General features: G+C 30.4%; 1 protein-coding gene across 1 annotated transcript in view; it reads left to right on the top strand.

Annotated features, from left to right (window-relative positions):
- The first annotated feature begins 2,424 nt into the window (after positions 1-2,424).
- The window catches only part of Sdb (SAXO downstream of blistered), a 108,268-nt gene continuing 92,406 nt past the window's right edge, over positions 2,425-18,286 (top strand). The window contains exon 1 of the mRNA XM_072523615.1: positions 2,425-7,370. Within this exon, the coding sequence (XP_072379716.1) occupies positions 2,688-7,370 (4,683 nt within the window). The 5' untranslated portion in view covers positions 2,425-2,687. The remainder of the gene's footprint in view (positions 7,371-18,286) is intronic.

Below are 18,286 nucleotides of genomic sequence, written 5' to 3' on the forward strand. Positions count from 1 at the left end.
AGAGCGGGGAGGAAACACACTTCAACTATGTAACTTAGAGAATATCTGTGTACTATATTACGTGTGAGAGAATAAGTATAAGAGCACATGTGAAAGTAACAGGCGGGAGCTGCTATAGGAAAGATTATAATATATATCACCTGGCACTTCACCAACTGCTTAAAATCTCCAAATTTAAAAAATAATGTTTTGTATAATTTTTATAAAAAGTTGCTTGAAGTATTCTGAGGTCATTTATCAACGAAATATTCGTATTCAGCCACCTCGAAAACCCCGAGTAATGACTGTCAACTAATTTAGAATGAAATTAACACGAAACTTGGGGAGATGATATTACCATGGGCACCAGATACTTTGGAGACCATCGCCCTTATAATATTCGTGTGCAACAACCCCAAAACCCCTCGAGTAATGACTTTTGACTGATTTCGAATGAAAATAACATAACACTCTAAGAGACGAGGTCCACCCTCCACCAGGTAGCTCGAGAACCATCTCCGTCATAATATTCGTATTCAGCGATCTCGAAAGTCCCCAAGTAATGACTTTCGACTAATTTCAAATGAAAATATTATGAAACTCCAGGAAACGATATCCACTCTGGGCACCAGATAGCTCTAGGACCATCGTCGCTATTATATTCGGATTCATCATAATCATCATAAGTGGCTCGACAATTTGTTGTAGATCTTGGTCTGCTCACACAGAAGTCGCCACTCCTGTCGATTCCTGGCAACTTCTCTCCATCTTCTGACCCTTAGAATATGTGGGTCTTCTTCCACATTATCAATCCATCTCCTTCGTGGTCGTCCTCTACTACTTGTGTCCTCTGGTTTTGAAAATATTAATCTCTTCGTGTATTCGTGATCTGACATCCTAGCAATGTGGCCAGCCCATCTAAGTCTCTGCACTTTAACGAATTTCACAATATCTAGATCGGTGTACAACTGATATAGTTCAAAGTTGTATCTTCGACGCCATAACCTATTTTCATTTACGGCCCCAAAAGACTTTTTCTCTCAAAAATATGTCGATGTCTTCCATCATTTTGAGATAAGGTCCACGTTTCAGCCCCATATATCAAAACCGGTCTTACTAAGGTCTTGTATATATTGAGCTTTACTGCACGTTTTATATTTTTATTGATTAAATGTTTCTGGAGATCGTGAACAGTTCTGTTTACTATTGCTATGCGTCTTTTTATTTCGTCGCTTGTCGTGTTTGCTGCGTTTACTAGTACTAGCGATCCAAGATATGTGAATTCTTTGACTTGCTCAAAGGTATGGTTGTTAATTTAAATTCTCTGTTGGATATTTCGGGGGTTTTTAGAAACCAACATATATTTGGTTTTTCCTCGTTTACCACAAATCTTAATTCACTTGCTGCGTCCACAAGCCTTGTAAATCACTGCACCATGTTTCTAATACTCCTGCCCACTATAACTATATCTTCAGCGAATCCGAGAATTTGCGTCGATCGATTAAAAATAGTTCCATTCATTCTAATATTTAATTGTTTGATTGCCTTTTCCAAGGCAATATTAAAGAAGAGACACGCCAGCGTGTCCACCTGTTTTAGACCATTATCAATGTCAAAGAACGTAGAGTTTTTCCTTTAATTCTAACGCATGAGCTTACATTTTGCATTGTTAGTTGAGTCAACTTAACTAACTTAGGTGGGATCCCAAAGTTTATCCCAGTACCACTAAAACCCCCGAGTAATGACTGTCAACTGATTTAGAATGAAATGACCATACTCCTGCAGACGAGGTTCATCCTAGGCACCAGGTAGCTCGAGAACCATCTTGGTTATCATATTCGTATTCAGTGACGTCGAAAACCCTCGAGTAATAAAATTGAACTCATTCCTGTCGATATTTTCTGAGTTGCAAATTTTTCATTTTCTATGTACCTACTTTGGAAATGCATTGTCCTGATTCACAAATGTTTTTAGTGCTTTATTTCCTAGCCTATATATCAAAATAATGATTGTGTTTTATTTTCGGTATCATTAAGTACATCTTTAATTTATTTTGGATAATAATAAAATAAATAAATATTCATGAATCACCCTCTAGATATGTCATCCTCATTTATCGATCATTCTTCAGATTTTTTAAAAATGCAATGCATTCGATTATATTTGTTTCTATTTTAAAGTAATGATTAATAAAAATTCACCGTTAAGCAAAATATCCTTGAATGTTGAATCTGATTTTACATTTGGATGTGTGTGTATTGCACATACTTTTAATTCTAAACAGCTTAAAAACCGACTTTTTATATATTTTACGGTAAAATAGTAAATATTTAAAAAAGCCTTATCTGTAAAAATCCTTTCTTATCAAAAACCGGCAAATACAATTAATTTATTATAAATTTAATAACCATACGGTGTTTGTATCGTTTAGTAGCCTTTAGAAAGTGACGAATCTTGGCTGAACCTCGCAGACTCGCCATATAAGTAAAAGATTTAACAAACAAACGTGGGAGCAACAATGACGTAGCGGTCACCCATAACCTGCTGTTGGGATTTGCTTGCCTTACCTCTTCACTTTCAAAAATATCGTGAGCGCGTGAACACCTATTATACGATTTTGTTATAGTTATATAGTCGCGTTATTTTCGTTTGCTTATTTTACGTTAGCTTTTTAATTAATTTTAGTGCGCTCGTTACAGTGCTTCAACATGACAGTGAACAAAAGTGGTGCTACGAATAAAACCAAAAAGAAAACATCAACGACGACTACAGCCGCAAGCTCATCCAGTACTAGTGCTACTAAGTCATTGAAAGTAATATCCAAAAAAAGTGAGACTCTCCAAACTGGTAATGTATCAAAATCTTCTTCGTCTTCCAGCTTAAAAATTTCTGATATTTCACATTTACCGGTTAACGCTAAAGTTGTCACTTATAAAGTCACAGAACAATTACCAACGGGCGGTGGAGAAAAAATAACTACTTATGAAGACTCAGGGGCCACTTCTACCGAATACAGACATTTTATTGCACAAGATTCTTCCTCATCAGCAGTACATTCCACACAAATAGAACAAATTAGTTCTACTTTAAATCAATCAACTACAAATCTACATGAATCGACTTCTAATTTATCTCAAATATCAAATTCAACCTACACAGTTACAGAACCTATGGAAGAATTAAAACTGACATATAATAAAAACGATTCTGGTTGGAATGGTAAATTTGTAGTAGAACAACCATTACAAAAAGACAAGAGAACTAAAAATCAAATTACGAAAAGTGGAGGAAAAACTGTAGTAGAACAAACGTCGTCTTCGACTTCACATCAAGAAAGTTCTTCCACCGCAAAAAGTTCTTCATCGAGTTACGTTGTTGAAATTGTAGATGGAAAAGAAAGAATTATTGACCAAAAACATAATGAATCATTTCACGCTGATCACTCTAGTAATGACGAACGTTTAGATACGAGATCTGGTACTAATATTGCACCTGAGGTTCATTATAAACAACAAGCAACAGAAAGTTCTACAAAATATGACTCAGCTGTACCAGAATTAAAACAACCGAAAACAAAATCTAGTAAGTCCGAAAGGGAGATACATCAAATAGGAGACCAACTTTTATCTTCCTCTAATATAACCCATGAGAACAAACTTGACAACAAATTTGTACAAAGTTCTTCCACAGCTGCAGTAGTAGATAAAACTGACTCCCATTCTCAAAAGTCTGGATCTACTTACACGATTAATGAGCCAAGCGAAGAATTTAAATTAACATATAATAAAAACGACTCTGGTTGGAATGGAACTTTTATTTATGAAGACACAAATACAAAAGTTGCTCCAATAAGTAAAAATACTGTAATAGAACAAACGTCATCGTCAACCGCTCATCAACAAACCTCTACGACAGAAAAAACTTCGTCAAGTGGTTATGTAGTAGAAATAATTGACGGCAAAGAAAGAATTATTGATAGAACGCATCATGAATCTGAAAATGCTACTAAAAATATTAATAATGAACATTTATCTTCAAAGTCTGGTACTAACATTACACCAGAAGTTCACTATCAGCAACAATCGACGAAAAGCTCAACTAAATATGATACTAATAATCCAGAATTAAGACAACCTAAGACAACTTCATCTGATGTTTATACTGATTTTCACCAAGTAGGGTCGCAAGTTTCGTCCAATAAAAATATAATTCATAATACAAATGTAACAGATAAAAATTCTTTAAAAAGCACTTCCAAAAATTTTATAGAAGTAGAGCAAACAGATTCGATAAATAAACAAATGGATTCCAGTCAATATCAAAAAACAAGCGTCAGTGAAACTATACAAAATATTACCGCGAAAGATCTTGGTAAAAATACGAGTACTACTACAACTACAACCTATTATGACTCGAAAGGAAACATTATTAAAACGGTAAGCGAAGTTGACAATCATAATATTCCTGGAAGCTCTTTTACAGATATCGATAAATCACAAACTTTAAATTTGAATGAAACTTATGTTAAGACTGATCATGTACCAGCTTCTTCTACACCGAAGAAAACAAAATCACCTGAACGAAAAACTACATCTCGATCACCTGCAGGAATAAAAACAGAAGAGATTCATTCTCAAGACAGTTCTGTCAGATATGTCGATGAAAACTATGTAGATATGCAAAAAATTCGTAGTAGTCAATTAGGTACTGACGCTAAAAATTTTTACGGTCATACCGTTGACTCTAAAAACACTATAGTTGGAAACGTTTACGATACTAAGGCTGTGCAAAATACTATTGGTACTACAGGTCACGTTATTATGGATGAAAATATCGACACTACTGACCTAGTATATTCTAACGACAGAAACTATGGAAAAACTGGATGGAATGGATCGTTTACTTATGAAACATCTACACATAAGAAAAGCACTTCGCCCGAAAGAAAACCTGAATCATCAAAACAAAAACCAGAAGATAAATCAAGATATCCTACTAAAATATCTCCAGAAGATTTGCCTGCGGCAGGAGCACCTTCTAGAAAAAGACAACCTGATGAAATTTCTAGAAAATCTTCAGAAAATCAGGTAACACCCAAACACCATTCTCCCACAAGGCTTGCACCTGAAAGTCTTCCTGCTGCTGGTGCTCCTTCTAGAACAGATAGACCAGATATAACCAAAAACATACCTACAGATGAGAAGCATAAACCTAAAAAGGAGACTCTTACTAAATTATCTCCTGAATATTTACCTGCAGCTGGTGCTCCTTCTAGAAAAGATCAACCAGATATAACTAGAAACAAACCTACGGATGAAAAACAAAATACTACGAGGGATGCTCCTAATAGAATATCTCCCGAAGATTTACCAGCAGCTGGTGCTCCGTCCAGAAAAGATCGACCAGATATAACTAAAAACATACCTACAGATGATAAACAAAAACCTAGAAAGGATGCTCCCAATAGATTATCTCCCGAAGATTTACCTGCCGCTGGTGCTCCGTCTAGGAAAGATCGACCAGATATAACTAAAAACATACCTACAGATGAGAAACAAAAACCTAGGAAGGATGCTCCCAATAGATTATCTCCCGAAGATTTACCTGCAGCTGGCGCTCCTTCTAAAAAAAGTCGTCCCTTAAAACCATCACAACAAATTAATGAGTTTTTGAAAATAGAAACACAAGAGAATATAAAACAGATGACTAATGTTGAATTCGATGATGTAAATCATAAAGTAATAAAAAAGGATTTATCAAAACAATTTCCTGACGGTTACCATACCAGCGACACTACATATACCATAGAAAATTACGAAACTTTTGATGTAAATGACATTAAAAATACAACCTTCACTAAAAATACTGATACTAAAAATGTTACTAGTCACACTAGTTTAACCGAACATTACGTAATTATCGATGGTAAAAAGGTACCTGTAGGACCAGGCCCAGAAAAACCAGATAGGGATCAACCAAAGCAAGTCGAAAAATATCCGAAAGAAAAACCAGCAGCTGGGAAACCTTCCAGGCCATCAAGAAGAAGTGATTCACCAAGCAAAATAAAGCCAAGTACTGTAGATGAGATTACATCTTATTCTGAAACTTTTGTTGATACGCGAGATTCAAACACTATTAACTCTGAAACTCTCGTTAATCAGTCAACCTTGGTAGAACATTACGTTATAGTCGATGGAAAAGTTATATCTGACACTACTTCATCCACTACTGATAGAAAGTTATACATAAATGACACTAGTTTAACAAGTCCAAAAGATAAAGTACGTCCTGATAAATTACCAGCTGCAGGAAAACCTTCTGTCTTGCCTAAAAGAAGTTCTTCTCCGGAAAAACCAGTTTCAGATAAAAGCCCAAAGGAGAAAGAACCAATCAGGAAACATCCCGAAGAACTACCAGCGGCAGGCAAGCGTTCAGTATCACCAAGAAGAAGTACATCTCCTGAGAAACCGCAAAAAGAAAGAAGTCCTATGGAAAAGGAACCAAAAATGAAACATCCTGAAGAACTACCAGCTGCAGGAAAGCCTTCAGTATCACCAAGAAGAAGTACATCTCCTGAGAAAACGCATAAAGAAAGAAGTCCCAATGAAAAAGAACCAAAAATGAAACATCCTGAAGAACTACCAGCGGCAGGAAGGCCCTCAGTGTCACCAAGAAGAAGTACATCTCCTGAGAAACCGCATAAAGAAAGAAGTCCCAAGGAAAAAGAACCAAAAATGAAACATCCTGAAGAACTACCAGCGGCAGGAAGGCCCTCAGTATCACCAAGAAGAAGTACATCTCCTGAGAAACCTCATAAAGAAAGAAGTCCTATGGAAAAGGAACCAAAAATGAAACATCCTGAAGAACTACCAGCTGCGGGAAAACCTTCAGTTTCACCTCGAAGAAGCACCTCTCCAGATAAACCGGTAAAAGATAAGAGTCCACAAGACAAATCTCCAAAAAAGAAACATCCAGAAGACTTACCTGTAGCAGGCAAACCATCTAGGCCTTCTCGACAAGATTCGCCTAGTAGAACATCTGTGACAACAGTAACAGAAATAGTGACAAAAGAATATCCAGTTACAAGTTCAAAGTCGGTGTCTGAAAGTGTGGAATTTACATCAAACGTTGTAGATGAAACCTATATTATAAATGAGTCTCACACAACTATTGATAAAAAGGATATAAAGGAGCAATATACCACTGTCGAAAACGATACGAAATTTATCGAAAACGTCGATATTGTCGATAAACGAACGAATGTAGTAAATGTGACGGACATTAAAGAAAATGTAGATAAAAGAATTAACAAAACTGTAATCGATAAAAGCACTACGGATGTTATCAATAAGACGTTCATTAAAGAAGATATAGTCGACATAAAAAATATCGTAAGTAATTCTTTATTTTAATAACTTAACATTGCAAATAACTAGAAAATGCATCTTAGGTGGTTACATACATACATAGATTGATTTATCATTTTTATAGAATTTATCAATTACATTTTTGTACTTATATTTCTTTCGTTTGATTTTTTGTTTATGATATTGAAATTACTTTAATTTTTATTTTATTTATTTTCTTATTATTTGCAATTCGAATGCGACTTTTGTGGTATATTTAATTTTTTTTATATTTTCAAAAATGGAATATGGATTGTCTATTCTTAGAAACAATATTGGCGAAAAATATTCGTTAGTAAATGTTTTTACTTTCACATAAAAAATAGTCAAGTGATTATCTCTTTAACGGCACTAAATTAAACATTCCTGGCTTTGTTAAATTTACCAAGCCACTCCATTAGGTTTCGTACTTATTTTATGCAACTGGGAGCACTGATATTATTTATTTGCGTTGTACAATTTGGCCGTTTTATTTTATTTAATTTTATTATGCTTTATTTTATTTAATATTATTTTATTTCGTTTTATTTTATTTTATTTTATTTTGTTTTTTTTTGTATTTTATTTTACTTTATTTTGTTTTATTTTATTTTATTTTATTTTCTTTTATTGTATTTTATTTTACTTTATTTATTTTATTTTATTTTATTTTATTTTATTTTATTTTATTTTATTTTATTTTATTTTATTTTGTTTTTTTTTGTATTTTATTTTACTTTATTTTGATTTATTTTATTTTATTTTATTTTGTTTAATTGTATTTTATTTTACTTTATTTTATTTATTTTATTTTATTTTATTTTATTTTATTTTATTTTATTTTATTTTATTTTATTTTATTTTATTTTATTTTATTTTATTTTATTTTATTTTATTTTATTTTATTTTATTTTATTTCATTTTATTTTATTTATTTTATAATCTGTTACTTATAGAAGAAAATTTTTTCATATTTGCAAACTGAAAATTTTTGCATGAATTTAAAAGAAAAAAATTATTCTAGGACGATTAGATAAAAATGGGAAAAATATATTTTCTATTATTGTTTAAACAAATTAAATTATATATTTATTTATAATATTTCTAAAACATTGCATATTTGTAATGTATGCAAAAAGAGCATACGAATAAAAACAAACATCAAAATTCATCGACCAGAACCGTAGATACAGAAACTCAGTCTTTTGAATTATTTTTTTTTTAATTTTTTGGCTTAAATTTTTTGTTTCTTCCTACACACTATCCAACTAATCATCATTTCAGTGCTGTTGTGTGTAATATGTATCATAGAACTTTAAGCTTTATCTTTAAAATAATTGTAATTAAGTTTCTTAATTATTATAAACAAATTAGCTACGAATTTGACAAAACCTTATTATTTATCTAATCGTCCTAGACATCGTCTAACCTACATACCATGTCGGGATAGTATTATAGAGGTTTTTTCCTGATTTTTTCATCATGATTTACTATACTCCAGTCGTCAGAGACGAAAATGCCACTGAACATCTAAAAATTATACGAACAGGCTGAATTTTGCTTAGCATATTATTTTGGGACCGTAAAAAAGATGCAAAAAAGTTTACCACTTTTACCCCCGGACTTCCTCGTAAAACCCCCGTCGTAAGGAGGTAACAACGCAAAAAAATCGAAAAAATGTTTCAAATAAAAAATGTAGCTGAGATAATTTTAAACAAAAATGTTTATAAACATGTTTTATATAGAATGAACTGTTCTCTCAGAAACAACGCTTGAAGCGACCGTCGATTTCGTGTGACTGTTACACGCGGGAAAAATTAATTTTTTATTTAATGTTTATTTTTTACGTTGTTGATGATTTGTTTATGATGATTTTATTTGATGTTATTCGTATCAGTTTTTCTTAAATTGTGATTATTATTTTTACAAATACTTTTCTTGACTAAAAAACATTGCAAATATATTTTAAACAATTAAATTGTTATAAACTTTGGTATAATTATAGATAAAAATAGTAAAATTAAGTATGTAAATTGTAATATATCAATTATATATAGATTAATTTCATAATTTTTTATTATAGTTATACAATTTTTACAAAAATTAATTTATGTAAAATATATTTGTAATGTTTGTGAGAAAAAGTAATTTTAAAAATAATAAGCATAGTTAAAAAAAATTGACACGTATATATTTGATGTTGAAATAAAAAGTTATTAAAATAAAAATTAAAAAATATTATTTCATAACCTTTTCTACTCAATAATAAAAAAAAGTAAATTTTGTAAAGTAAATATTTATTTTAAATTGTTTACAAATTACTCGGATAAATAAACAATTTACAAATTAACTAAATGCATTTTTATGATCCGGAGATTCAGTTTATGAAATAGTAAAATCGCTCTGCTTTAGCCCTTTCTCTTTGGCCCATTATATTACGAATGACTTATTTTTTAAGGAATCGTTTTTAAATTTTTTGTCTAAACTTGAACACTTTGTCGTGTAAATAGTTCGTTTTAAATTGTTTATTGTTTATAAACAAAACCCTGGTAAATTTTTGAAAACATACTCGGGTTTTGAGGGTGGTATGATGTTGTTTTTTTTTAATCAAAATTACAGTACTTTTGCAAACCTATTTTACAATATTTTTAACATAAATTTTTTAATCGTAAAATGATAATTTGACAAAATAAGCAATTTTCTTTAATTTTGTGCTTTCAGAATTCATGTGGACCCAATAGTTTACAAAGAATGACGTAGTAGATAAAGGCCTTTTGGGACGAACAATTTTAATTTTGCATTAACTATTAAGTGAAACTTCTTAAAAGTTTTAAAGCTGAATTTTTGCTAATTTTAAAGTTATTTTGTCATATATAAAAGGTATTAATAATTTCCAAAAAAATCGACTCTTTCTATTTTTGCAATAATTAAGCAACAATTTAACAAAAATGTGTTTACAAGCCCTCATTTTAAAGGGTTCTCTATGTAGCCCAGTCTGGTTATACAAAAATCATCGATTTCACGGCAAAATTTTTCGCAGAAATCTGAAGCTTTTAAGACATAGGTGTGGGTTACTAGATGACGAATAGATGAAAAGGTACTCGTATTTTAACCTTGCGTTTTTTTTAAACAATAATTTATGGTCACAATTTGATTTTTTGTCTATAAGTTTTTTCCCCTACATTTTAAATAAACAATATTTATATCATTTTTTTATATCAAGATAATATTTATTTTCCCGTTTTTTCAATTAAAATTGATAAATAATTTATGGAGATATTTGCAAAAAAGCAGTTTTTTTTGCACTAATTTATAAATTTTATAATTTTTTTATTAACAAAATAAAATGTTATTAATACACTTACATCGAGGAATTACCGTCTTTTAAATTTCTGCGAAATTTCTCCCCGGAAGACTTAAACTATCTCAGAAGTTAAACATATAATGCGTTTTCATCGAAATTATTTACAAAATAAACGTTTGAAAAAGGGGTATGTTTTTTACTTATAATCAATTGTAATAACTTCTATATTTTTCAAGCTACAGACTTGTACGAACAACCATTCGATAGCTGGTAAAAAACTAACATTTAAAAAATAAAAAAACCTTCTATGACCAATAGGAATGAAGTTAGCGACTATTTTTAAAAAAATCATATCTCCATTGTTTATAAACATTAAGAAGTAAAATTTCCACAAATTTTGAATGAAAATCAAAACTTTACATTGAAACTTATACCTATAAAATTCATCCAAGTTTTCGAAACTTACAGCCTTTCTAAACGAAGGTACTTTCGAAAGATCGACAGAAGTAGAGGAGAAAATATGCTGCAACCTCGGTACAGTTACGTCGACGACAGTGATTCTGAAGATGTATATTTAGAGACTGATTTAATAAGTGAAGACAAACAACCTGCAACAAAAAGGTTCAGAGCTGATAGTAAAGTTGAATGAATGAATCAAATTTTAACTTTTAAACCAATGTATGTAAAGAAAATAAAAAAAGTAAAGTTCAATAAACATTGCAAAATTTAATAAGACAAGTGATGAAAAAATCGACTTATTTTATCAAAGCAGTAACGCAGATTAGAATAATATCGTATATCGTATTTGTACGAAAAATAGAATAAAAATCAATATTGTGAATTATAAAAATACAAACAATTATAATTAATATAAGGAATATAATAATATAATGTGTAAAAAATTACCTGAAATTTAATTTATAAAATATATAAGTACATATTCATATTATTACATCATTGATATAAAATGAAAAAAAAAATGTTGTATATGTTGATTTTTCATGATTTTCCGGGTGGGGAGGGGGCGTGGGGTGATGTCATGTCATCATTATTAATACTGCCATAGACTATTCCAGCCAAATTAAAAAAAAGTAAGTTTTATGGTGAATTTCAAATAGACTCAATTTTTCCGATGATTCCCATATTATCCGGCCAGTGGAAACTATGTAGTTATTCATATTTCGACGAGCTACCCCAGAATAAAAAAGAGGCTTCCAGCTGTAATGGAAGCCGAAATAATGTAGAAATCTAAAGTTTAGATTTTCATTCAAAATTTGTGCAAATTTTACTTCTTAATGTTTATAAACAATAGAGATATGATTTTTAAAAAAATAGTTGCTAACTTCGTTCCTATTGGTCATAGAAGGTTTTTTCTAATGTGAGTTTTTTAACATTTATCCAATGGTTGTACATACAAGTCTGTAGCTTGTAAAATATAAAAGTTATAACAATTGTTTTTAAGTAAAAAATACACCCTTTACGTTTATTTTGTAAATAATTTCGATGAAAACGCAATATGTTTTAAATTTAATACGCAATATATTTAACTTCTGAGATAGTTTAAGTCTTAAAGGATCCTATAAAATTTGCTAAATGTGTCTAGCATCACTCATAAGGCAAGTTCAATAGTTTAAATAATTAGCCTCGGAGAAAAATAAATTAAGTAACTTTTAAACTATTTGACCGATCAGGGCGAAAATTCGCAGAAATTTAAAAGACCGTAATTGCTCGATGTTCAAATGTATTAATAACATTTTGTTTTGTTAATAATAAAATGAATAAAATTTATATTTTGGTGCAAAAAAACTGCTTTTTTGCAAATATCTCCGTAAATTATTTATCAATTTTAATAGAAAAAACGAGAAAATAAAGATATTCTTGATATAAAAAAATTATATAAATATTGTTTATTTAAAATATAAGGGAAAAAACTTATAGACAAAAAATCAAATTGTGACCATAAATTATTGTTTAAAAAAAATCGGTTGCCTGTAAAGTCGGTTTTACGGGCGAAGATTTTACGTGACAACGTCTTTTTCTCGGTAGAATATTTATTGATATGAATATTATTAAATTGCACAATAGGAACAAGGAATTGAATGAAAATAAGAATTGCACAAATTTTAACTATAGAAATATATTTTGTTTACTAAAACATTGTACATGTAAACTTAAACTTAACTAATTTCTATTTGAGTGATTTTGTTGAGGATAGGACGATGATAGGAGAAATATGAAATGAAAGGAAGTGTTTCTGCTGTAATGTGTCTTGAACGCCAAGAACGCTCGAGAAAGACAGAGACACAAGCACGGAAGCACGCACCGATTCAACGCGCCTAATTCTCTAGTGCTGCGCGCGCAGCGGACCGATCATGTTTGAGTGGGAGAGAGACGCAAGGCATTCGCAGGTCCGGCGGGCCTCTCTCTCGTTCGGTGACTCACTGTAACAGACGTGAGCGGGCGTTACACTTTTTCATGAATGACTCCGAGCCACAACCTAATTTAAGACGTTGTCACGTCAAAAACGCAAATTAAAAATACGAGTACCTTTAGACTCAATTTTTCCGAGGATTCCCATATTATCCGGCCAGTGGAAACTATGTAGTTATTCATATTTCGACGAGCTACCCCAGAATAAAAAAGAGGCTTCCAGCTGCAATGGAAGCCGAGATAATGTAAATTTTTCCTACGTGTTTCAATTTGAAGTTCCGATGTTGAAAAAAAAAAGGAGCTGAAACAGTTATCCTCTCCACTTTGACACTTTCCTATGTCGATTTTTCGAAAGTACCTTCGTTTCGAAGGGCTGTAAGTTTCGAGAAATTGGATGAATTTTATAGCTATGTTTCAATATAAAGTTTAGATTTTCATTCAAAATTTGTGCAAATTTTACTTCTTAATGTTTATAAACAATAGAGATATGATTTTTAAAAAAATAGTTGCTAACTTCTATTGGTCATAGAAGGTTTTTTCTAATGTGAGTTTTTTTAACATTTATCCAATGGTTGTACATTCAAGTCTGTAGCTTGTAAAATATAAAAGTTATAACAATTGTTTTTAAGTAAAAAATACCCCCTTTACGTTTATTTTGTAAATAATTTCGATGAAAACGCAATATGTATTTAACTTCTGAGATAGTTTAAGTCTTAAAGAATCCTATAAAATTTGCTAAATGTGTCTAGCATCATTCATAGGGCAAGTTCAATAGTTTAAATAATTAGCCTCGGAGAAAAATAAATTAAATAACTTTTAAACTATTTGACCGATCAGAGGGAAAATTCGCAGAAATTTAAAAGACGGTAATTGCTCGATGTTCAAATGTATTAATAACATTTTATTTTGTTAATAATAAAATAAATAAAATTTATATTTTGGTGCAAAAAACTGCTTTTTTGCAAATATCTCCGTAAATTATTTATCAATTTTAATTGAAAAAAACGAGAAAATAAAGATATTCTTGATATAAAAAAATTATATAAATATTGTTTATTTAAAATATAAGGGAAAAAACTTATAGACAAAAAATCAAATTGTGACCATAAATTATTGTAAAAAAAACGCAAATTAAAAATGCGAGTACCTTTTCATCTATTCGTCATCTAGTAACCCCCACCTATTTCTTAAAAGCTTGAGATGTCTGCGAAACATTTTCCGACCTTTTTTTTTTAACCAGACTAGGCTAATGCTTTTTCACCTTTAGTATTTAAAATCGAAAAGCGATCTTACAATGTTTATAAGTAAAACATGACGTTTAATCTTTTGCATATTTTGTTTATTGTATATTGTTATCACCAAAATTATTAAAATCAGTTGTTAGATACCTGTATCAACGAGTGTCATGGGAAAATCGTCAGTTCCCTGGTCTATAACGTTAATGTTATGTCTCGTTAACGTGCAAAAAGTAACAATTATGAAGTAAATTTATCACCATGCAAAAACTGGTGGACTTCGGTGAAAAACTTTTAAAAAAGTTGTTTGTAAACTAACGCGGCATTTAACAATGTTATTAAAATAGCTATGACTAAAATACCTAATGGTTTATATTATGTGTGAGTGTTTTCAAAGGAATGATCTGTGTGGTTTCTATATTTAAGCGCGGTCATCATTATATTCTTTTAATTTTTACGAACCACAAATGTGGAAATTCCAATTATTAAGTGACTAAAAAGTATATTGCAATCATTCTACCTAATTTTTTCAGATTTCTGAAAATTGCGTCGATCTTTTCTGTCTCTCTCATGTCTTTTTATTTAGTCTATTCTAATTTATTACACTTAGTCTTCCAATTATATTACATTTTATTTTGATTCTTCTTGTGACCAGCAATTCAAATTTCTTGTTTTCGGTTTTTCGTCATGTATATAGAGATGTTGAGAAAAATTCTATTTTATGTGGACTGCGAAAATTGAATATCTTGATGTGTCTATTTCAAAAACCTTTCCTACCCTGCCCTTTTCCATTCAATAAAATCACTATTTAGATTTATATTTGAAAAAATCCTAGAAACCTCTCAACAAGAAATGGCCTAAGGAAAAGATTCAGATAAAAACATAGGAAATGTGAGAAATCTCTTTTACATGAGTTTGGTAGATGAGGTAGATTATAGGCAAAGTGAAGATGTAAGGCCCATTTTTATGAGGATTAGAACGGAAAGAAAAGTTTCCATCTGTGGACCAAAATATATAAATAGACAATATATACATAGATAGATATTTTAACTAAAAATAAAAGTTAGACATGATGTCAAACATTATGTACAATTAAAAATACAAATTACTTGATCAACCCAAAACTATAATTAAACATTTTACTTAACTTTTTTTATAATATGTATGTAATACGAGCTTTTACAACATCTTTAAAGATATGCTATATATATCTTTAAAGATTTTAATTATTTATCCTTTAAATAAGACCTTGAGTATCTTTTATGCATTGCAATAGAGTTTTTTCTTTCATTGGTTGGTTAGAAAGAACAAATTAGTCAGACTATTTGTTTTATTCTCATATATTCCAATCAAAGTAATTTTGCAAGCTCTTAGTTCACAAAACTTGAGAAATGTTCTGGAGCCATCTGAAATTTGGAATTTGATTTTTGCCATGTGATTCTTAATTATTGACCCATATTTATAGTATATGAGTCAGTATATTAAAAAAAAAAAGAATATAAAGAAATAGAAAGAAATAAAAATACTCTGTTACGCAGACGACGCAATATTGATAGTCCAAAATGAAGATAGTCTGCAAAGACTGGTCCACATAATAGCCCACATAATAATTTAACATAATAGCAAAAGAATTTAAAATGACAATCTCATCTCAGAAAACTAAAACAATAGTAGTCAGCAAAGAACCAACCAGATGTAAAATAGAAATTGATGGCATCAGTATTGAACAAGTAATGGAAATAAAATACCTGGCAGACCTGGAAAAAGAAGGGAGAGATCAAGTACAAAAAGCAAATAGACTGGCAGGATGCCTTAATAACACTATATGGCGAAACAGATACATTAACACTAAGATGAAGTCAAGAATTTATGGTGCAGCCTCCCTTATTTCAATGTTATTCTATGTTCTTATTATTATTCGACGATGTCTTAGTTATTCGTTGTTCTTATAATTTATATATATATATATATATATATATATATATATATATATATATATATATATATATATATATATAGGTAAATATATCGATCATATATCAAACATAACGATTTTTTCCAAAACAAACTTTGATACAGGTATCCAATAACTGCTTTCGATAAATTTGGTTATAACAAGATGTAATAAACAAAATTTGCAAAAGATTAAACCACAGTTTTTACTTATGAACAACCTATAAGCATTAGATTCGCTATTTGATTTTAAACACTACAGGTCAAGTCAAGCAAATTATATAGAAAAGTGACATAATTTAAATGAAAAATGCTTTCTATTTGGTCTGGTCTATTTATTATAGGAGAAACACTGCTTGTCCCTGACATATGGTTGCAAGACCTTCTGGTAGCCAGTCCTGCCATTACGTTATCTGGATTTCACTCGTTCTTATCTCCCATACATATTACCAGCTATTATTGCATGGGTTTCACTAATTATATGGACAAATGATAATACATCTTGGAATATATCGTGTACGTGATGATAGTAACAAGTCTTTCAGTATTATTTTCAGGGCGCCTCTCAATTTTTCCCATAATTTTTTTGATCTTTAGAATGTTACAATCCGATTAGACAAGGCGAAAAGCTCGGGTTCTTTTGGAAAAATTTTCCCATGAGATTTTTTTACATATTCCCTTTCATGAGATACCCCAAAGTAAGGTTCAAGAGGTCGCTCAGGCGAAAAGTTGTTCAAATTTTTTTAAACAAATTAGATCAATCAAATCTTTATAAACAATTTAAAACTAAAAAAAGTGTAACATTTTTGGCTCAAAAACACAAGTAAAAAATATTATTTTTGAGTTCACCAAGGACCTAAATTCAAATTCAAATCTTGTTCTATCATTTTCCGATAAGTATGTTGGGCTTATTTCATTTTAAAATATTGTTTTTTAATCGTTAATCAAGAGTTTATGACAGGACGGGTGCTCGGGCTGCGGCGTGAAGGTATAAGAGAAAGAAACAAGATCTATGACACAAACATTTACTGGTTTCAATTCTCATTGTACAAATGAGCGCCTGCCCTGCCATAGGCGCCTCATTAACAATTAAAAACAATGTTTTAAAATGAAATAAGCCTAGAATTTTCATCGGGAGCTGATAGAGGAAGGCTTGAACTTGAATTTAGGCACTTAACGATTTTAAAAATATTTTTTATTTTGTTTTTGAGCCTTGAAAATTGTCATTTTGCGTTTTTTTAGTTTTAAATTATTTATAACTCGAAAACGATCAACTTTAGAGAAAACTTACAATAGACCTTTTTTCTTCCTAATGATCCAAAAAACGTAAAAAAATTCCGGACTGAAAAAATTTATTTTTACAATTTGTTCAAAAAAAAGATGTTTAAAAAAATTTGAACAACTTTTCGCCTGGGCAACCTGTTGAATCTTATTTTGGGGTATCTCATGAAAGCGTGTGTGCAAAAAAATCTCATGGGAATATTTTTCCGAATGAACCCGAGCTCTTCTAGATTCTATTAACCGTTTATTGAGTTTTATGATACATACAAAGAAGAAACCAAGGATGTTTTTTTAATAAGACCAATTTATGTCTTTCTAAAATTTTAAATTTGTCTACTTCTGTAAAAAACATATTATAAACAGACCAGTGTTTGAGTTCCCACATTTTATCTGTGCGAATTTAATGTTTTTAAAGAACCTTATATTATCGTTTTTAAACCTAATATTGACAAATCTTATCTAATTTTTTGTACTAAAGTGTATTTTTGGAGCGGTATTTTTCCATTACATTCTTCACTTCGTTTATATTCCTACATAGACTTGAATCTCTGAATGAATATCAGCGATTATAATTTGTACACGTAAATCAAATAAAACGTCTAGTCAAAACAAAAACACTGCCACTCAGTATACAACAATGTCGTTTTTACGTTAGTGTACAAAAGGAATTCGGCTTTTAAATGTATAAGTACCTAAAAGAAAATTTGACAAACAGTAAC

Source organism: Diabrotica undecimpunctata, chromosome 2 (genome assembly GCF_040954645.1).
Source record: "Diabrotica undecimpunctata isolate CICGRU chromosome 2, icDiaUnde3, whole genome shotgun sequence".
Classification (NCBI taxonomy): domain Eukaryota; kingdom Metazoa; phylum Arthropoda; class Insecta; order Coleoptera; family Chrysomelidae; genus Diabrotica; species Diabrotica undecimpunctata.